Source organism: Salvia hispanica, chromosome 6, assembly GCF_023119035.1.
Source record: "Salvia hispanica cultivar TCC Black 2014 chromosome 6, UniMelb_Shisp_WGS_1.0, whole genome shotgun sequence".
NCBI lineage: Eukaryota > Viridiplantae > Streptophyta > Magnoliopsida > Lamiales > Lamiaceae > Salvia > Salvia hispanica.
The window spans coordinates 40,517,417-40,540,684 of record NC_062970.1 but is presented as its reverse complement, the minus strand read 5'-3'; the positions used below and the strand labels follow the sequence as shown (position 1 = coordinate 40,540,684).

Here is a 23,268-nt window from a genome sequence, read left to right as displayed (position 1 = left end):
AATATATATAAAAGTAGAATTCAGAGTCAATAAACTCTTATCCATATTATTATATTTTGTTATGCAAATAGCTGATTTCTACAAATATACACATATATAATGAACACATCACATAATATTACAGTACAATTTAAATATTTGACGTGTTCTTGGATAGTTATATTTCAAAGTATTTTTATTTTTTAATTTTTGATGTGTTATGTGATTTATCAATGTTATCATGCAATTAAAATTTTTAATTTTTTAAAAGGTACAGAGTAATAAATTATGATAATCAAATTTAGTAAATGTTTTGTATCTACTGAAATTTCATAAATTATACTATTGGTAATCACCAAAATAAGAAGAAACTTATAAAATTGTGATGCTATCAAAAACTAAGAATAGAATACGAATTCTGATCGAAAAAATGGAGAATAATAATGAATTAAAATATTTAAAAACTCATTTATTAAGCCCAAATCCCCAATCCTACTAAATCTCAATTAATGAATATTGAACCAAATCTCATTGCCCAAACTTCAGTACTGAAAAGTCCTCCATCTCTCCTCTTTCTTTGCTCCAAATTGATCCATTGGTTTTCTGTATTTTCCTTTTCTTCTTTGTTTTTCTAATTTTCAGTTTTTTCACTATTGTGGAATCGGAGGTAGGGATTTTGAAGGTCAGAGGGTTGGATAATGGCATATTCCGGCGGCATTCATAGAAGGACGGTGGGGTCGACCGACCCCACCCCGCCTTCATATTAACTCTTACCGAAAATTTGAAAATTTTACTCTTAGCCATAAATCATCTTAAAATTTTGAAATTTAATAATAATTTAATAAGAAAGAGAAAAATAAATCTCCAAAAAATCTCCCCTCCCTAGGCCCGTAACCTTAAAGAAAGAGGAACAAAAGGCCAAATTAATATTAGATATTTTAGTGTAATTGGATTAACTTGAATGATCGGTTATTGTTATAATGATACATTATTTAAGTATGGAGGTGCGGAGTGCACGCTTATTTGAATTCGTTATAATATTAGGAGCGAAGCTCCTAGATAGATGAACGGGGGTCCGGGGGCAGAGCCCTCGGGTAGCGGGGTCCAAGGGGCGGCAGCCCCTGGCGGGGTCCAAGGGGAAATTTTTTATTTCCGACAAAGTTACTGTATCGGAAATTCATCCGAAAATATAATTTCCGAAAGTCGAAGGACTAAATTGCAATTTAGGAAACCTTTGAAATTCGGTTATTTTCGGTTTCATCTCCCAACAGTTGCAATGTTTCATTGCACTGTTTCATCTTCTTCTTCTACTGATCATTTTCTGGTTCATCATCATCGAAAAACACAAACATATGATCTTCTAATACTCTGAATTTTATCCGATCAAACATTTTGGTTGAACCCCGAAATTGATTTGATCTGAAAGTAATAAACACGACTTTCAGATATCCGGTTTTTGTTTCTCTGTTTTATATCTCCCTAACAATTAAACCAACATTTTCTGAAAAAAAGCGTTTGACGTAAGTTTTTATTTAAAAAAAAAAAAAGACACTTATAAAGTTAGATCTGTTGCATGCATCTCATAATATATAATCTCATACTTCCTGAATCGGAAGTCTTTGATTACATATTCTGTGTATTCTCAGATTAATCTAATTATAGTAGTAGTACTTACTATTTAATTAATCAAGATGACTATTTTTTTTTATCTCACTCCAACTCTTTTATCTAATTAACTTTGATAAATTTTGTAAAAGTAATTGTTATCAATTTTCCTTATAAAAAATTGTTAGAATGGAGGAATTGTTAAGGACCTACAAAGAAAAAAATGAATATTCTCTCATTGAGCTTTATGAATGATTCCAAAAATTAAGATTCAATCATGCAAACTCCTTTATACTTTCCAGTCAAAGGAAATTAAATGACTCAAAAGAAAGATATTGCAATTTCGTACTAGTTTATATCTAAACAACGACAATTGTCTGAATTTCCTTTTCCTTTTGGGAAATAAACTTAAAGAAGCCCCACTATTTGAGTGCTTTATATAAATAGTGCAAGTATTTGGTGTTTGAATCTTTCATTTTTCCTATATACTAATTAACTCTTGATCAATAATATATAGAGTTACAAACATTGTGTTATAGACGACTACGCAAAATCAAGATTGGAATAATTATATTAAATGAATATTTAGTGGTGCATGTATTACGTGACAAAACATACCCGTCCAATAATAGAACTCTTTTGTTGTGTGGATTCTGCACCAAACACAAATTTTCAAGACCGACAAATTCACACCAAATTAATGTCGCATCGCCTAACATCTATCTACTCACCTAAATATTCTATTAACATCTAAATATCAATATTCAAATTTTTATGATATTTTAAAAAAATTCATTCAAATCATCTCAAATTAAAATGGAAATGGTGTATGTAAGATTGGTGAGTGAAATACAAAGCGATTTTCCGACGGAATTATCGATGGGAAAGTCGGTCGACGGACACCTCCGCTGGGTCACTTTGCAAATTGATGTTTTGTAACGAACGAACAACGTTAATTGGTGTATTAATAATTTAATAGTGTTAATTGTTAAGTGATAATCGTATCAGCTTATTCTTCTCTTACACATCAAGAAAATACATATTCGAGAATAATGAGATTCTCGTTGCACCTAATTAAAGAAGTTGTTTTTTCTCCACTAATTTTTGTTGTTATTTCCTTTTTCTGTGAAACACGCTCTGCAATTATATAACGTACTGTATTAAATTATATTGTGATTAAAAACACCAAAATGCCATTATTAGTAATATTATGTCGGTATTCAAGTTAATGCTAATCTTTAACTAGACCATAACAAGGAGTATATGATATAATGATGTGTATATAATTCTGTATACGCTGGCGGACCTACGTACAATTGGGGAGGGCTTTAGCCCCTAATGAATTCATTTTTTAACTTTTTTCTACTATAATAAGTTCTAAAATTTATTCAGATTTTATACATATTATTATATAAAAGCCCCTATTAATAATCCAAACTACATACAAATTTATTTTTAAGGTAAATTTTGAAAATTTAGCCCCTACTCAAGTTCATTTCTGCGTCTGTCGCTGTTTGTATATGCATGTAGGAGTGCGTTAAAATGACAACACCTCATAAAATAACACTATACCACCATTTCTAGCCAATCATTTGTACACGTGGACGAATAATCAGCTGTCATGTAGCAATCATAAAAAATGCTAAAGGGTAAATTTTCTCGGCCACTAATATCCAATATGCTAGACAATAATTTTTTCTCAGCCAACAATATCCAATACGCTAGACAGCAATTTATAGATTGCTGTCTAGCGTTTATACTATGCTGTGTAGCGTTTATAATATTGCTGGATATGTGATGTCACAGTGTCACTTTAAGAGGTATTGTCATTTTAACACAAATATATGTAAGTATGATTAAATGAAAATCACATCTTAAATAATAAAAAAAAGTATAGTAACTATCCTTATCGTATGATATGGCAATCTAATGAATATATATAATGTTACTCCTAGTAGAGTATTTGATAATCTTATCCAACTAATTAATTTTACCTTAGAAGGATATTTTAGTTATTGTAATACAAAATCAGTTATGATAATTCTCCCATTTTACTAGTAACAAAGTAGTAGCTTTTTTTTTTTACTGATTTTGTGATTTTATATTTTCCCCTAGCTACCCTATATAGATAATAACAATAAGGAATATACCTATGTCAGCAAGCATGCTTTAAAATCAATGAATCATATGCCAAGATACTATCAATCCAAGCTAGCTATGTGTTACACTTTAGCCATTCACAAGTATATGGAGAGATTGATTGATTGATAAATCAAGTTGGTTAGATCAATTTGGCCATAGGAAGAAAAGAGAGATATATTGCGGTGCAAATGGGCTGCAAGGATCCCATGATGTAGTAAAATAAGTCGTCGAATATCAACTATCATTATATTTAGGGTTGCGTCACATGTTTATGTATGTGAAAATTGGAGATGATTAGACGTCCATTTTAGTATTTGGTGCTCCACTTTACCACTTTTTTTATGCGTATATAAACCTTTATTTTCTCTGTTTTGATTCTGCTTCTCGATCTTGAACTATGCTTATTTGTTTTTCTATTTAACATGATGAGAAGAAGACTTAATTAGAATCTTTCTTCTTTTTTCTGTGATAAATCCTCTCGTAGTATTAATAAATCTTATCAATATTCTATAATTTTTGATACGATGTAAAGCAAGAGGCATTTATACCCTTAACTTGGTCATAAAATTTCAGTGGTTTAGATATACTACGTGTGGTTTCTGGCCGTCCATAATGGGGCGGACGATGCGACGGACGTTGCATCGTCCTCCGTCACATCGTCCGCCACTGTGGCATCGCGGACGATGGCTTCTCCATCGCCCGCGGACGAAGCGCGGACGATGCCCTATCGTCCGTCGCATCGTCCGGGATACTACCTCTCACTTTTCACTTCATTTTTCACTCCTTTCACTCTCAAATTCACACTACATTTTCTACAAAATGAAGCCCGGAGGTTACCCAAGTCCGAATAGTCCGATGTTCGGTGGTGCACGATGGCCGGGTACAGAACCCGATGAATACCGGACATTCGACACCAACATCCAGTACGATCCCGATTTCAGCACGGACTCATACGAGCTGTCCGACATGGAGCCTTCTCCCACCCGCACACCGGCCCCAAGGCAAAGAAGTTGCCGCTTACGACGGTGAATGAAGAGTTCGCCCTGGGGAGGACGAACTACCAGCCAGAAGAATCCATCGTCCTGACGAGATGTTGAATTGATATTTCGGAGGATCCGGTGTTCGCCAACAATCAAAAGATTACTGCGTATTGGGAGCGCATCGCCAGTGTTGTTTTTATTTATTTATTTTGCTTGATATATTTGCATAAATTATATAAATAGAAAATAGAAGTAAAATGCAAGGGCGTGGCTTAGGGCGGGTTATAGTCCGCCCCATTGCAGGTGAAAGAGATGGAGGATAAAATGCTGATGTGGCGGTACATAGAGCGAGGCTTAGGACGGGCTATAGTCCGCCCCATTATGAATGTCCTAACTAATACTCCATTTTTTTCTCTCTCTCTTTATGTAATTATAATTACATGAAAGATGGAACCACTTATCTTCTCCATTTTTTTTTCTCTCTCTTTCTGTAATTATAATTAGTTGGATACCCCTTACGATATAGCCGTATTATTTTGTTCATAATTGTTTTCTTAATAAGCATATAACAATATGTTTTTCCATAAAAACTATGGAACTTTTGCATTTTATATGATTAATTGCTTTGTAGGTTGTGTTTTAGAATGTAGTTCTACAAAAACTAAATAGATTTTTACTATATACTATAAACAATGGGACAAGAAAAATGATTATTCTCATAATGGGATTGTCTTACGCAATACAATAATTATTGCTTATTTTTCATTTGTTTCCTGACTCAGATACCTTGTTCTCTTTCACTACGTGTAATCCATCATCTACCTCTTTATATTTCTCGTCACCTTCCAAAATCAAACTAAATAATAGTACATTGTATAATATCTTATTATGCCCTCCAAAACATGGATAACACAGATTTGCTTTTTCCAATATTCCATCAGATTCCACACACCAAAGACACCATGATTCCTCTTCACTCTATAAATAGGTTGGATGCTTAGGCATCCATCTCTTAAGCAAGAAAGCAACTACTCACTCAATTCTCTCTTGTGTAGCATTTGTAAGAAAATGAAGAGTGATGGGAGCTCCTTCAACATCTGCAAACCCTATATTGCAATGATATCTCTGCAATTTGGATACGCAGGCATGAACATCATCACCAAGATATCTCTCAATGGTGGGATGAGTCACTACGTTCTCGTCGTTTATCGACACGCCATCGCCACTGCTGTCATTGCTCCCTTTGCTTTCTTCTTCGAGAGGTATCTTGTTAACACTCAAAACGACATTGTTTTACTATAATAATTAGTATTTTCTATTATGTTCTTTTCTTATAGTATTAATTCACTTATAATTAAACACTGTTTTTTATATAAATAAGAGAAAATTTGAAATTTTGTGATATAATATTAATTAATTAATATAAATGTTTGCATAATTATTTCAGGAAAGCACAGCCAAAGATAACGTTCCAGGTGTTCATGCAGATTTTTATTCTAGGCCTTCTCGGGTAATTAATTAATTAATTATCTCATATAGTAATTATATATACATGCAATATTTAATAATTTGTTTTATTTTTGTGTTAGGCCTGTGATTGATCAGAACTTCTATTATGCTGGTTTAAAATTGACTTCACCAACATTTTCATGTGCCATGAGCAACATGCTACCCGCCATGACATTTGTCATGGCCATAATATTCAGGTAAATATATACTAATAATTAAATTACTCCATTATGGAGTAGTACATAACATCAAAATTGTGAAATAAAAATCAGTTACATCTTCTATCACCAATTAATTACAAAATGAATTAAACATCATAGTACTAAATTAGGTAATTTTACTTTATATTTTAATGAATGAGACTGTACCTTGTACCTAATCCTCGTAAAAAAAATAAAGGATGGAGAAAGTGAATATAAAGAAGGTGATATACCAAGCGAAAGTGGTGGGAACATTGATAACAGTTGGAGGGGCGATGCTAATGACATTATACAAAGGCCCATTAGTTGAAATGGCGTGGACGGCCCACCGTCGCGCCATCGGTGGAGGAGGAGGCAGCGAAGGCAAGGAGACCAGCGACCGGGACTGGTTCATCGGGTGCATCCTCCTAATAATCGCGACGCTAGCATGGGCATCCCTCTTCATCCTTCAGAAAGCTGCCCTCAAAACCTACTCGAACCACCAACTTTCTCTCACATCAATGGTCTGCTTCATGGGCACCCTTCAAGCCGTCGCGGTCACCTTCGTCATGGAACACGACCCTTCCGTCTGGAGAATCGGCTGGGACATGAACCTCCTCGCCGCTGCATATGCGGTATGTCTCATATTTGACTGGTTGCGAGTTTTAAGAGATCATTTGACTTTGTGAAAGAAAATAGTTGGAAAAGGTCAGTGAAATATAAGTCTGACTTTTATATAGTACTATTAGTTTTATAATAATTGCCAGTCCAAATAAATTAGTAGAATGTGGGGTCCACTTACTAAAAATACTAAAAATGAAATGAGACATTTATAATTAAGGGACTGTCCAAATAAGGAAATATGAGACATTTAATGGGGAGCGGATGGAGTATATCTCTATAGATACTAATAGTGTTCGGGTTTGAATGAGCAGGGAATTGTGACATCGAGCATATCATACTACGTGCAAGGGCTAGTGATGAAGTCCAAAGGCCCGGTCTTCGCCACGGCTTTTAGCCCGCTCATGATGATCATAGTCGCGGTCATGGGATCCTTTATCCTCGCGGAGAAGATCTATCTTGGAGGGTAAGTGAATTAGTTTACTTAATTAATTATTACTCCCTTCGTCCGCGATTAATTGTGATCTGGTGAATAAACAGGGTGATTGGATCAGCAATCATAGTGGTAGGGCTCTACTCAGTGCTGTGGGGGAAGTACAAGGAAGATCAAGAACAGAAAAACACACTCATAATTCAAGAAATTCCAGAAATTGTCAAAGATAACAATTATAATAATAGGATTGTGGGAGAGGAGAAGGCAGCAGTTGCAATTGATTTGCCCATATTTACTTCACCAGTCAAACCAACTCAGCAAGTTTGAAATGGACACCAAATTACTCCTCTTTCATCTATAACTTTCTGAGGAGTTTTTTCTACTTTCTGGTTCACTCTTTTTGATTTGTTGGAGTTTTACACATATCGATTTTGGTTGTGGATTAATGATCTATGTAAAGTACTACTTTTGATATATTATGCAACCTTTAGAGTTGGCTCATCTTTTTCCTATTTCAATTTTAATTTAGATGGAGTAACACACAATCACGAAAAAATAATAAACAATATAAATGTACTGTTCGATTTCTTAGATAAAATAATATCAAGATATAATCTAACATTAAGTTGTGAGATTATTTAGTCATAGGAGGTTAGCTATGACTAATTATCCCATAATTATTCATCTATGATTGAGTTGTGGAATTAAATGTCATGAACCAAAACAATCTTGCAAATCGAACACCTCAAAATGATATTTGATCTCGACCTCAACCTCAATCTAGATATTATATTAAGATCATTTTACAGGATACTCAAGTTTATTAGAGCATCTCCAAGGGGGAAAGGTACATTGAGAAATATATTTCTCATTTACTTTCTCAAAAAGGTTATTATACCTTCTTAAAAAGTAATGGACTTCAAGGAAAGAAGGTAAAATAAAAAGACAAACAAAAATAACTAACTTTTTACCTTTTCTATCAAGAAAAGGTAAAGATACATTCTCAAAATAAAAGAAGGTATAATACTTCTTCAAATACCTTTTCTATTGGAACATGAAATTTTATAAAGAAGAAATATATAGTAGTTATTCTTCTTTACCTCTTTATTTACTTTTTCCCTTGGAGATGCTTTTATGTAAGCAAGAATCTCTTTTATAGATGAATAAGCAGTTGGAATAGAAGATATGATAAATCTTTGTAAAATATGCCAACTGCTTATAAAAATAGTGGGCATTACAGTGTATATTATTTGGCTGCCAAATCTATAAAATTCGATTATTATTCTTACATTCCTAGAATTTTTTGGTTCCTTGTATCTTTATGAGGAATTTTATGTGTACCTATTTGTGCATTGGAATCAATTCAAGTGGGATGGAATATTTGATGTAATCAACACAACATAATGCTGATGAGTTTCAAGTACTCTACCTTAGGTCGTATTTTAGATTTTTTTATGTATAAAGTTGTAGTTTCGGATTCCTAAATACAAATATTTGATTTCACCCCTATTTTAAAAATCCCCTTGCGTCTCAATTATATTCAATTTAAAGTATATTCAATTTTTAAAACAGGATAGCAAGCATGGCTCTTGTCTCAGTTATTAAATTAAAATTTTAATAATTAAGGACGTACTATTGGATTAAAAATCATTCTTAAAAAGAAAATTAGAAAAGGTGGAAGCATAACAAACTGGGTGGGATCGGGCCCAATATGACTATATTTCAAAACCTGGGCATGACCCGTCAATTTATTATTTGTAGTGATTTATTTTAATATGATTTGACCCGGTCCAAATTGGGCCTATAATTTCAAGCCCAACTGGGCTAAAACCGGGTTGGTAGAGCGGGCCCGAGTTTGCCCCCTTTAATTAATAAGAGGCTTTGTTAAAAAACTTTGCATTGGTTTAATTATCAGAATAAAATGTACTCCTACTCTACTCCCTCTTTTGAATTAAGATGATCCTTTTCTTTGGATAACATGATAAATTAGGAGTGTTATTATTTAGTAATGTTTAAGTAGAGATAAATGTTATTGGATATTTTAATGAAGAAGAAAAAAAGTATGTAGGATATTTTTAATGATTTCTTTTAGACCCTTTTTAGTAAGGTTAATTAGTGATTAATTAGTTTAATTGATTAAGATTTGAATTCTCTTAGTTTGTTTAAATTATAAATGCATCATTTTTATTTGGACTGACTAAAAAAGGATGTGAGTAATTTTTATTTGAGCAGGGAGTATTGTTTTTTTTTAGAAGAAGAGAAACAAGTTATCAAAATGTATATATATTATACATTAGGTGTGTTATTTTTTAGTTGTTAACTCTGTTAACTCATTAACACAATGACATTAAAATGTCAACAATATTATGTGTTGATATATTAATATCATCGTATTTTGATATTTTTAATACACTGCGTTGATAAGTTAGCAGAGTTAACAAATTAAAAAAGTTAGCATTGATTACACCCCTATAATATATAGGAAAAATAAATTAGAACTACTCCTTTTGTCCCGCTTAAAATGATATGTTTTCCTTTTTAGTTTGTCTCAACTAAGATGACACATTTCCTTCTTTAAAAATTTTCTCTCTCCAATTAATACACTCAACTATTTTTTCTTACTCTTATTAAAATATTCATCTTTCTTTTTCTCTCTATTTTAATACTTACACTTACCTTTTCTCTTTCCAATTAAACACTTTAACAAATAATTTCTAAAATCTCGTGCAGGCTAAGAAATGTGTCTTCTTAGCCAAGACGGAGGGATTATTAATTACTTCCTCTGTCCCACATTTGTAGTAACATTTAGTTATGGCACGGGTTTTAAGAAATTGATGGAGTGTGTAATTAATGAAGTGAGAGGTGAAGTGTGTAATAAATGAAGTGAATTGGTGGAGTGAGATGATGGAGTGTGTAATAAATGAAGTAAGATGATGGAGTGTGTAATAAATTAAGTGAGTTGGTGGGTCCCTTTTTGACTTTTTGGTTTGTTATTTTTCTTTTGATTTATTTAATGTAGATAATGACATTTGAGTGTAATTTTAGTGAATTATGGGATAAAATTGTATGTGCAAATATGGTAAATTCTAAATGTTATTCCAAATGTGGGATGGACTTTTATGGCAAAATATTACTACAAATCTGGGACGGAGGGAGTATTTTCTCTATGTCATTTAAGATGTAGTCTTTCATTTTTGGAATCATAAGTTCATAACCAAGATGAGACATTTCTATATTTGGCAATTGCATAAATCTATCTCTCGTCTATTTTTAATAAATTATTAAACTAGTACTCCCTCCGTCCATGAATAGGAGTCCCGTTTTTTCATTTTAGTCTGTCTGTAAATAGGAGTCCTGGTTCACTTTTACATGGTAATAGAGTCTGACCTTCCACTAACTCATTCCACTCACATTTCATTTAAAACTAATATATATAAGTGAGATTCATTTTCCACTAACTTTTTTCCACTCACTTTTCTTAATATTTTTTAAAATTCGTGCCGCCAAGAAATGAGACTCCTAATGAACGGAGGGAGTAATTTTTTTTGGGAGGTCGTGTCACGTGTGACTGGGATTTGGCTTGGGGCTCTAGTAGTACTCCATATTCATGATTACATCACTCCCTTCCTATATACTCCTGCCGTGGCTGGGACCGGCACCCGTGTCATCTTCGGGCCGGTCCACCGAGCCGCTCACTCCCCTTCACTCGACAATCATGTCGTGCAAAATGACACGCGTGCTGACGCCGCCGATGTCGTGGGGAATATACCACCGCCGTGCTCACCCTCACCATCGCCGCCGCCCATCGACTCGAGCGCACCTGGGCCAAGGCCAACATCCCGCGCTTTCCCCGCGGTCGCAAGTAGGGACTTTTTCGCCCGACCATGCTTGATCGTCTTCACAAAGACTGGCGCTTGGGCATATCCCATCCGCCAAATAAGACTCCCCCATGTTGTTGCTGCCGTTGGCTACCTAAACTTCGATATTATGACCAACGCCATCATGACCGATCATGAACAAAGGACACCGAGCACTTGATGTTTGTTCGAATCTGTACACCCAAAGCATGCCATCTGAGGCCGTAGTCACTACGCCTTCATGATCAACGTGGATGCTTGGCTTTTGAAGCCGGAAGCGTGGTTCTCTCTCTTATAAAAATGACATAAAAATACTTTTTCTGTCTGGGAGTATTTTTAGGTCAAAAGTCCTTACAATATTATTATCTCAGTGTTTAGAGATGTGTAGTAATGATATTTTTAAGAATAAGAATCATCAATAATATTAATGCGATGTCCAAAGACTGAAAAAACTCTACAACAGTAATGCATAAATATGCTATAAGTCAATGAACCAAGAATGAACAATTTCAAAATATTATGTTTCAACGTTTACAACCAAGTACACCATTCGTCCCAGATTAAGAGTCACTTTTTGTCATAAAAGTCCGTCCCAGTTCAAGAGTCACTTTTAGAATTTTTCATATTTTGTCATACAATTTTACCCCATTCTTCATCAAAATTACATAAAAATGCATTATCTCTATTAAAATAAATCAAAACAAAAATCAAAAGTCAAAAGGAACTCAACTTCAACCAATTCCACCATCTCACTTCATTTATTACACACTCTACCATCTCACTTCATTTATTACACACTTCAACTCTTTATTAAAACCCGAACCATAACAATAAGTGACTCCAAATGTGGGACGGAGGGAATATTTAAAATCAGATACACAAGAGAAACCAAAAACACGTTATTGAATGTCAAATTCGTTTGTTTTGCAACTCTCCATCCATTTTCGAATATAGTACTAGTACTTTATTTTTATGAACATTAATAACTTCATTGACAATTATTTGTATGATCGATGGTCCTCCTCCAACCATACCATTTTTCTTATAAAAGGAAAAAGGCTTAAACCATGAGGAATGAGCATAAGTTAACAAGATGACCAAATAAAGTACAGAAGTTATCAAAGCTAGCAAACTCCCTTAATGATAGCAACAAAAAGCTAATAAGACCATCATACTCATAATATTTTGTGAAACGGTTGAAATATTAATTTTGGACTAAAATATATTGTGTGAAACAAAAAATTAACACACTTAATATATACTGTATAATATAAAAAATTTTTAGATCAAATACGTATTTACCAAATTTGAACTCTAGCAATAAATCATCACACTCTTCCAATCTAATTACGTGGTACATTTTCTAAAATATGTTGTGTAAAACCAAAAAATAACATACTTATATATGTAATAAAAAAAATTAGATCAAATATAAATGACCAAATTAGAATTTTAAGTAGTACGTAATAAATCAATCACACTCTTCCAATAATCTAACGTGGTACATTTTCCACCATCCATGATCCAGCCTCAAATTTTCAATGATAAAGACATTTCGCATTTCAGCCATGATATTAGTAATATTCCAGCCATAAATTTCAACCGTAGCTCTGCTATTTTAATTCATATTTTTTTTCAATTTATAAAAATTGTGATACTTGTAAATTAAAATGACTGATTGAAAAGATGACACTTAGTACTTAATTAAAGTTTCTAATTTACATAATTTTTTAATATCGAAAATTACATCATGAAAAATAAAATAGGAGTAGTACTAATAAACTTCACAATCAAAATTCGTTTATGCATGCCCAATAGTTTTTTATGAGATCTTGTTGAAGTGAATCGTGAATTCATCTTGTAAGAAGAATAAGTATATCAAACTTTGGGTATTTCTCAAAATTTTGTCATCAATTTCTATTTTTGTCCATCTTCAAAAATTTGTCACATTTTATTGATAATGAATGTTACATTCCACTTATTATAAAATTAATATATAAAATTAAAATTTATTAACTTTTTCAATCCATTTTCTATTACATAGCCTATATCAAATTAAATGGTGACAAATTTTTAGAATAACAGCACTTACAGTATAACATAAATATACATATGAACCTAGAATGAGCAATTTAAAAAATAATGCATCTTTCGTTTGACAGTTTGATACTGAAGTTTACATGCATTTAATTCTCCATTAATTTTTGCATATACTTTTGTGAATAAGAATTCCATAAAGATGGACAAACATTAATAATTTTATTGACATGGTCCTACTCCTACCAACACATTGTTCACAAGTTTAATCACACCTATAAATTTAGTTACCTTGCCCACCTACCTAAATTTAGAAGTATGATTAAATTATCAAGCTAAAACAACGACGAGGTCACCAGCTAGCAATATAAATAATTCAAAATATAAGTAATAAAAAATAATAAAACTATCAGAGAAAGAATAAAATATAAGTATGCTAGATTTAACAGAAAGTAGTGATTTCATTGCTGTTTTTTGACAAAGGATGAAACAGTTGACTCAAAGATTTAAAATTGTTATGTTTCATACTAAAAAAAGTAGATTTCGGTCTTATGATCATTTTGTTAACATGTCACTAGCTAAATATCTCTGTATAATAGAAGTTCCAAAATTAATGTGAAAATAACTATACAGCTACATTTAACATTCCTAGAAAAAAGGAAATAAATGTATCATTAGTGATTTACTATTAATAACTAAAAATCAATAAATGCAATAGAATTGTTTGTACCACGACACACGGATTGAAGTACATTTCATAAGTCCCAATCACTTATTATTGGTTTAATTCTAATAGTGATTACTACTCCTAATATATTAGCTGCTCATTTTCAATTCTTTGTTTATTTTATTTTAGAACTCGAGAAGTCCAAAAAAATCAAATGTCACCATATTTAACATTGAGAAATTGAATATCTTTTCAACAACCATTCCTCCGCCGCCAACTACCCTTCTCCATGTGCAATTTTAGTCATGAATTTGATGGTTAGATATGATTATTTTAAGTATTATATTTATGGGTGACTATATTAATATTTCTATTTCTAATGGAATAGCTCAAGTTCATCACTAGCAGCAGCAGCAGCAGCCATGGCAGCTCTCCTTCTCCTCCTCCTCTCCCTCCCCCTCGCCGTCGCTCTCTACCACGTCTACTACCGCCTCCGCTTCCGCCTCCCGCCCGGCCCCTTCCCGTGGCCGGTCATCGGCAATCTCTACGACATCAAGCCCGTCCGCTTCCGCTGCTTCGCCGAGTGGGCCCAATCCTACGGCCCGATCCTCTCGGTCTGGTTCGGATCCACGCTCAACGTCATCGTTTCGAGCTCCGAGCTGGCCAAGGAGGTGCTCAAGGAGAAGGACGGCCAGCTCGCCGACCGCCACCGCAGCCGCTCCGCTAGGAAGCTCAGCAGAGACGGCCAGGATTTGATCTGGGCGGACTATGGCCCCCACTATGTTAAGGTCAGGAAGGTCTGCACCGTCGTCCTCTTCTCCCCCAAGCGCCTCGAGCTCCTCCGCCCTATTAGAGAAGATGAGATCACCGCCATGATCGAATCCATCTACCATGACTCCACCGCTTCCCCTGGTATTACTCGTCTTTTCAATTCAATGATTGCACAGATTTTCCCCCAAATTGAATTTGCAATTGCATGTTAATTCTCAATTCTCGTCTTTTCAATTCAACGTTTGCAGAGATTTTCCCCCAAATTGAATTTGCATGTTAATTCTCTATCCTCGTCTTTTCAATTCAATGAAAATGAAGATTAGAGTTGAAGATTTCCCCTCCAAATTGAATTTGCCTGTGAATCAAGTGATTCTAAATCTGTTTAATTGCCTAATTTAGTGGAGTATGCATAAATTGATTTAGGCAAGAGTGTGGTGATTAAGAAATACCTGGCATCAATGGCGTTCCACAACATCACAAGGCTGGTGTTTGGGAAACGTTTCGTGAATGCTGAAGGAGCAGTGGACAAGCAAGGCCAGGAGTTCAAGGCGATTGCCATCAATGGGCTGAAGCTCGGCGCGTCTCTTGCGATGGCAGAGCACATCCCGTGGCTGCGGTGGGCGTTCCCCCTCGACGAGGACGCCTTCACCCAGCACGGAGCTCGGATGGAGCGCCTCACCCGGGAGATCATGCAAGAGCACACCCTTCTCCGCAAGAAGACCGGGGCCACCAAGAACCACTTCTTCGACGCCCTCCTCACCCTCAAGGACGAGTACGACCTCAGCGAGGACACCATCATCGCCCTCCTATGGGTCAGTCCACGAATCAATGATGATTATGTTATTTGTAATGTATGATTGTGTGATCGCAACCGGTGCTGATGTGTGCTTTCGAAAAACAGGACATGATCGCGGCAGGAATGGACACCCCAGCCATATCCGTGGAGTGGGCGATGGCGGAGCTGGTCAGGAATCCAAGGGTGCAGCAGAAGGTGCAGGAGGAGCTGGACCGCGTCATTGGACCCGACCGCATCATGACAGAGCACGACATCCCGAACCTTCCCTACCTGCAGTGTGTGGTGAAGGAGTCACTGAGGTTGCACCCTCCCACGCCTCTCATGCTCCCTCACCGTGCCAACACCAATGTCAAGATTGGCGGCTACGACATCCCCAAGGGATCCAACGTCAATGTCAATGTGTGGGCAGTGGCGCGTGACCCGGCCCTGTGGAAGAATCCGTTGGAGTTCAGGCCGGAGAGGTTTGTGGAGGAGGATATCGATATAAAGGGGCATGATTTCCGGGTGCTGCCGTTTGGTGCAGGGAGGAGAGTGTGCCCAGGGGCGCAGCTAGGGATTGACCTCACCACGTCGATGATAGGGCATCTGTTGCACCAATTCAGCTGGGCTCCTCCCACCGGAATGAGGCCGGAGGAGATCAACCTGGAGGAGAATCCCGGTACAGTCACCTACATGAAGAATCCGGTGGAAGCGCTTCCGACGCCGAGATTAGCTCCTCACTTGTACAAGCGCGTTGCTGTCGACACCATTTGAGGTTTCTTCATCATGTTTGTTGCTGCCTTCCACTCTACATTAGCTTTTTCCAAAACGTTTTTATGTTTATGAGTAATTTATTGAATTTTTCACTTGTTGAAGAATAATACTACTACTATATTGCTAGTTATTTTTCTATAGCTTAATTGAAACACCAAATAAGTCTTGATAAATACTTTTATGAAATAGTGAAATTTTGGCTTAATGTCCTCTCTTAGATATTGAATGTAGATGTGTGATTCTTCCTTAGTAAAAAACGTGTCCTAATATAATTAAATAACATATGTCAAGTGAAAATAATCAAAAGTGAATTGAGCTCTAATATTCAGGATGTAACAGATTTCATTTAATTTTCATGTATCCGAGATGCATGAAATCCCTTCCTCATATAAAAATCAGCACTGCAAAACTAAATCGAAGAAATATGTTGACTACAGTCAAATTTAGTTGTTATATAAGCAGGATATCGATTTTTCACACATTTTTCTGCTACACAACTTATTCATCTCAAGTCATAACCATTCTCCATCAAGATGGATTACAGCCATGAAGGTCGATTTTCCATAGAAATTATACCAATCAGTAGAAATAGACGTCTCAGAATCTATATACCAAGCCCCATCAGTTGAGCACAAGCAAAAGATAGGTCCAACGACCTCTATCGTTCCTCTTTCGCGAGGGCTACGTAGTTTATGGGAATCACGCCGCCCACCTTAACACTGTCTCTCCTGCCATTCCCGCCAGAGACTCCAAAACGAGCAGGAGTACCTACCCGTCGACTATTTGGCGTGGAAGCCATTGTATTAGTGTTTGTGCTCTGACCCAAAGGCTTTTTGGGCTTTGAACCAAATAGGGCTTCTTGTTCTGTAGCTATTTGATCTTGTAGCTTCTTGTGTTCCTTAAACATGCATCATGTATTGAGAGTAAGAGACATTTGAATGACCAATTCTCAAGTACAAGGTAATGGAAAAACTTACCCGAGATCTGCGTTTATCTTCTTCTCTTGCTTGTCGGGAGATGACGAATTCCTCCAATGTCCGTAATAAAGGAGCCTTTTTACACACAAATAGGGAAAAAGTGACCCAAGATGTAACAGGTTTCACACAACACTAAAATACACAGGGTTGCCTTACCTTATTGTACAAGAAGGGCATTCCTCTCTCTAGTTCCCAGGCCTTCACTTTTGAGGTTAAACTTTCCACAAGAACTGCAATGGTATTTTACAAGGAATTTTAGATTCTAGTAGATATGCATGAGTATTGCTCACTCAAAAGCAACTCACTCCCTTAGAAATTTCAGTCCTAGGGGAAAAGATTTATATGTTATGCAGGATTGAATTCTGTAGATATCAATATCATACATGGCCTGGCCATCATGCTCCAAACTTTTTTTGTTGCATAGTTTTCATTCATTCTCATATAAGATGGTGCTTAGGATACGGAGTAGTTTATAACAACCCTAGCAGAAATACTCGAAATTGCTTGAGAAGAAACATAAATACACAACCCTTGTGCAAGACAATTGAACATAATTATTGTTCTTAAGTGTAACATCTTAAATCCTGTTATTCTTGCTGTTATGCTATGAAACAAAACATGGATATCAATCTATGCTTGTATGAATTTTATTGAAAAAAAGTATATCCTCAACCCTCAAATCGCAATGAGGAAATAACATCCCAATGCATTGCTAAGTTTAATCAAATAAAATGGACTTAATTTAGAAGCTCACTTGGTATTTTGCCGACTAAGATTCTAGCTTTCTCAGCACGTTTCAAATTTTTGTGCACTCCTCTGCCAGCACTGTACCGATTTTCATCCTGGAAGAAAGAGAAAAGAGTCGATTTACGGAACTCCACCATAAAATACAAAATATACACGTCCTTGTAACAAGTGAAAGGATATTTACACTAAAAACATAATAATCACAAAATGCATAAGAATAAGACCGTGCCAAAAGAAAATGGCAGCTCCAGAGAACAGTGAAGGGAGCCAGAGACTAATTTGACAAACTTAAGTTTCAGGCCACCTACATTCCATCTACAGTTGGTAAACTCTATACACTAGGATTTTAGCATATGGAATATCAATAAAGTCCAATAAGAACTAAGAAGTGGTTTCATCTCTTAGAATTTTCAATGCTGGTTTAAAGGGAGCCAGAGACTGATTGGGACAACTTCACAGGTTTCAACAAAGTGGATTTAGGACAACTACTAACTAAAGCAACTTTGAGTAAAATGAGAGTTTATGCGCGGATCATATTACTCTTTCATACTCATCAAGCCAGCTTTCCTCTTCCGATGCATGTTTCCATTTCTCCACCTTGTCCAATATGTCCTTTCTGCTTTGAGCTTCTTCTTTGGCTATTGCAATCTGATCATCCATACTTGATAACAGCTCAGAAAGATCAGCAGTACCTGAGTTGTACATTTAAGTAAATAAATACCAACATATAGGAATCAAAACAACAATATGCACTTGACCAAGTTATTCTCATTGTTTCCATTTTCTTTCCTTAAAAGGTTTTCACACTGCTCTACCAAACAAATTCAAAATCTGAAGAACCACCAACCACACCAAAGAAAATAATGAAATCAATTGAAAAGGTGGGAAAAAAAGATAGTTAGTCTTCATTTTCTTACATTTTGAAAGAAATTAAGAAAGAATATCATGGAATATTTTTCCAACATGAAAATATTTACTTAACTTTGCATCTTATGCACTAAATATACGACTGCAAGATGCAATAAGAATCTACAGTTAACTAATAACAAAAAATCAATTGATAAAGGCACATTGGAGGCAATCAGTTAAGTTGCTCATCATCCATTCCTTTGCTTGTTCTAAGACAACTTATTCTTTCTCTAATTTTTACAAAAAAATAGTCTCCCTTCTATTTAATTTTTCACAGGGAAGAATATAAGTCAATGATCTAGAACAATGTGAAATGCCCAAAATGTTGAAATGTAGCTTAGAGCACAGAAGAGAAAGAACGTATAGATATCCAAACATTACAAAAATGACTGAAATTCACAAAAAAATCACCACAAATAGAAGTGAATGACTGGATGCTTCCAGATCAGAACTACCGCACCCGAATGCAGAAGACACACATATATGAGCTTGTTCCTAGTGCACATCCGATAGGGTAAGCTAGTACAGTGTGACAAAGATGAGATTAGAGAAGAACAATCGAATATCACCAGATTCTATAAGAGTGATCAGAAGCCGCTGTGCGTTGTCAACATCAAGGTCCATATGAACCGCTTTATATATCTCTTCAAGCTCTGATTGCCTCTTAAACACAAGCTCTTTCATCTTACTGACTTTCAAAACATTCAATCTTTCAATCTCAACTTCAGCCTACATATTATCAAAATTGCAGCAATATTGCAGTAAGAAATTGTAAAAATCACATTGACCTGAAAATTTAGGAAAATGAAATGGGCAAACCTGCTCAATGACATCAACAGATAGAGACCCAGGACTCACAACCTCATCCGCAGTTAAAGTTATCAAATGTGTAACATGATTAAATTTGTTCTGCTCCTCAACAGGTGTATCCATGAGACTCCAGAGTTCCATAAGGGTTCTGCCATAATTTTGTGCCTATATGAAAACAAAGCAACAAGTAGGTCATGCATGCAACTCAAAAATATAACAGCCATTGATAAAGGTCAAAGGCTGATGTGTGCTCAACCCTCGGTGTGGTGCAAGTTGAATTTAATGTAAATAAGTATTTGATCCAGTTAAATGAGGAAAGAGAATATTAAACTATCAAGACAGACATATAGTACTAACCACAAGTCAAGATATTGAAAGGAAATAATTTAGTACTGGTACATCATGTTCATACCTAAAACTAGAACTAAACTTCACTAATGACAAATAACTCCTAAAACTGTACAAGAGCTACATACTGAAAAGATACATTGGTGGAAAAAAAATTAATTTGTGTAACAAGACAGGAATAACACAATCTCATCTAAGGGTTGCAGTAGATCATACAATACATTAATAAAGTAAGAAAACTGGATGAGATCAAAAGTTATTAGGATGTTACCTGCAGTAGCCGCTGTTGTTTTTCTTGCTTCAGAGAATTCATTTCACCAGTTAATCTAGCCAACACCTCATTGCTTATGCTCTTTGATTGACCAGCAACAGTATCAACAAAACTTGGATGGATTTTAGCCATTATCGTCTTAAAATCTAGAGACATGACAACTGAGAGTCCATGGATCGCACTGATGTGGCCACTAACTTTCTGCAAGCGCAGATTCTGCAATAAACAAAAGTTCAGAAACCTAAGTTAAAAATTAACTCCCGTGGTATAGTTAATATATGAAATTGATGAATGCAAAACATAATCAAACCTTTTCAAATTGAAGCTCCTGGAGGTGAGACTTAAGTTCTCCCAACTTCTTGGTGGTGAGGTCCACTTCATCAACTTGAATTCCACTAGGGTCTAAAACCTTATCTGTGCCTGCTATTTCTGCACTGATTACTGCAATTTGGAATTCTACTTCTGAAATCTCTTTTACTCGCTCTTGTCTCTTTACCCTCAAACTCTCCAGCGTAGGGCTTATAACGGATATTTGATGCTTAATATTGCCATTCATCTTCTCATACTAGAAAAAAGAGGATTAAAAAGCTCAAAATATGATCAAACCTTTTCAAACTGGCAGAATCAGTATCATCTCTGGAAATAAAGAATAAAAAAGGATGGATATGCTTCCGCCACACATGCACAGAAGCCACAAAAAGGAAAAAAACAAAGGATTATGAGCAAACCCGAGGCACAGAAACCCGTTCTCCAAGGGCAGAAGTAAGTCGAGCGATTTCAGCTTCAAAATCGGCCAATGACCGCTGTAACTCAGCTTTGTACTTCTTGCTTCTCTCTACCTTCCTACGATATATCTCAAGGCATTCTTGCTCCAACTGAAGAAGCATCTTATCCCTCTCAGTTTCACTTTCTCCAATTTCATCCCATATTTTCTATTTCACCAAATTAACGAATGAAATTAAGTAAAACCTTCATAAAATGAGTAAATGAAACCGTAGAGTACAATGTGATCTTCGCCGTACATAATCTGAAATCAATTCGAATATTTCCGAAACAAATAAAATTAACATTGTGACGCAGAACGGAAAAATGCTGATGGACCTTACCTGCAGTTCGCGAAGGAGAGAGTCACAAGTTGTGGTAGCGGATTTCGACATAGACAGCGGCGAAGAGATGGTAGCTGTAGACATGGCGAATAGAAAGAGAGATACGAAAAGAAAACCCTAGAAATCAGTGGGATACTGAAAAAAGATGAAGATTGGTTGTGATCTTCGTTCCCAATTAGGGATACGATTTGATTTTGCGAGCGGTTGCAAAATTAAGAGTAATTATTGCTGCGGATTCGACTTTTTGCAAGGAAGAGAAGGCAAAGAGAAAATGGAGCGAGGGCTTTATCGGGAATTCATTTAAATTTCTGGGGTTTATTTGGCGGGAAGAAACCTATTTGATTTAGTTTTTTCGTCAGTTTCTCAAATTTTAGAGCATCCGCCTCCGTCCCGCTGGCGCGGCAATGCACTGTCTGCCGCTGCACTCTTGCCGCTGGCACGGCGCTGCTCGAGCACGTCTGTGCCGCTAAGCAGGCTGACGTGGCGCGACGGGATTGGCCAATGGCATTGCCATTAGCATTTTCAATTTTTTTTAAAATTCAAATTTAATTTAAAAAATCGATTTTAAATTAAAAAAATATATTTTCCCACTTCCCAATAAATTATATCCGTTTCACTTTTAATTTAATTTTCAATTTTTTTCCCCAAAATTCACATTTTCATCTATAAATACCCTCATTTCCACACAAAAAATTTCCCACCGCACTACACAATTCTCAATCTTTTACTCTTACAAAAAAAATGTTCGGCTCCGACGATCACCCCTCCGACTCCCGCGGTTGAAAACACGAATGGTTCGGCTCACAACCATTCCCTACTCCGGAAACGCAATTCTCGGCCCCTCCTCAAACCCAAGATTCTCAAATTCCGTGTGGCTACCGGCCTTACCCGGTGAACGACCAAGATGCCCTCGATGGGCGATACGGGTGGGCACTTGAACCCGGACCGGGAAGGAGCGACGACATTCAAACTCCTTCTATTCCTACTCCTACTCCTACTCCTACTCTTATTCCTCGTGGTGTTCGTGTTCAAGATCGTGGCGGTGACACTCACGTCCGCACCCCGTACACTCCGGGGGAGATGGATCAATTATTCAAAGCCTATTTGGCAATCTCCGAAGATCCGGAGGTTAGCACGAACTAATGCGAGGATAAGTTTTGGTGGCGCGTCTCTCGCCGGTACAATGAAAACCGCCCGGATAGAATCATCGAGCGCAATGAGAGTATGGTGTGCAATGCCATCTTCAGAGCCAACGAAGAAATCCAAAAGTTCCAGGGGTATTAGGGTTGGCAAAATATACCGAAATACCGCACATACCATACTAAAAAAACTGAATTTTTGGCTTGCCGCACTTTTCGGTACAGTATGATACCTTATCGATAGATTTAGGTACGACAAAGGTATGAACTTTGTATATACCGCGATATACCGCAATTATGGTGTATACCATAATTTTTCGGTATATACCGTTAATAATTATATATATTTTTAATATATTTATTATTTATAATATTTTATATTTTCATATATTTATATACCGCAAAATTACGGTATCTACCCTAAACCTGCCGCAGCACGGTACGGTATACCGAAATATCGGTAAGGTAAAGGTTTTCATATTTTGATATATCGAAATGCAGTATACCGAAAAAATCGGCACGGTATGGTATCGTGTTTTCTCATACCGTACTTTTCGGTACGGTATGCGGTATGCTCATTTCGGTACGGTATACTGTACCGTGCCAACCCTAGGTATTACCTCTAGGAAGAG

General features: G+C 36.0%; 3 protein-coding genes across 3 annotated transcripts; 2 read left to right on the top strand and 1 right to left on the bottom strand.

Moving 5' to 3' along the window:
* The first annotated feature begins 5,633 nt into the window (after positions 1–5,633).
* On the top strand, positions 5,634–7,949 carry LOC125192019 (WAT1-related protein At5g07050-like). The gene is made up of 6 exons (XM_048089471.1): positions 5,634–5,968; positions 6,154–6,216; positions 6,296–6,412; positions 6,615–7,029; positions 7,330–7,481; positions 7,556–7,949. Exons 1-6 carry the CDS (start codon positions 5,700–5,702, stop codon positions 7,773–7,775), a joined length of 1,236 nt encoding a protein of 411 aa, XP_047945428.1. The 5' UTR covers positions 5,634–5,699; the 3' UTR covers positions 7,776–7,949.
* Positions 7,950–14,376: 6,427 nt separating this feature from the next.
* Positions 14,377–16,534, top strand: LOC125194375 (cytochrome P450 98A2-like). The gene is made up of 3 exons (XM_048092557.1): positions 14,377–14,921; positions 15,204–15,592; positions 15,682–16,534. The coding sequence occupies exons 1-3, from the start codon at positions 14,432–14,434 to the stop codon at positions 16,327–16,329; spliced, it is 1,527 nt and encodes a 508-aa protein (XP_047948514.1). The 5' UTR covers positions 14,377–14,431; the 3' UTR covers positions 16,330–16,534.
* Positions 16,535–16,739: 205 nt separating this feature from the next.
* LOC125196963 (65-kDa microtubule-associated protein 5) lies at positions 16,740–21,746 on the bottom strand. The gene is made up of 11 exons (XM_048095634.1): positions 21,498–21,746; positions 21,120–21,323; positions 20,702–20,956; positions 20,392–20,607; positions 19,782–19,937; positions 19,532–19,691; positions 18,594–18,745; positions 18,061–18,148; positions 17,463–17,536; positions 17,307–17,381; positions 16,740–17,227 (listed from the first exon to the last, which is right to left on the bottom strand). The coding sequence occupies exons 1-11, from the start codon at positions 21,579–21,581 to the stop codon at positions 16,988–16,990; spliced, it is 1,704 nt and encodes a 567-aa protein (XP_047951591.1). The 5' UTR covers positions 21,582–21,746; the 3' UTR covers positions 16,740–16,987.
* Positions 21,747–23,268: the final 1,522 nt, after the last annotated feature.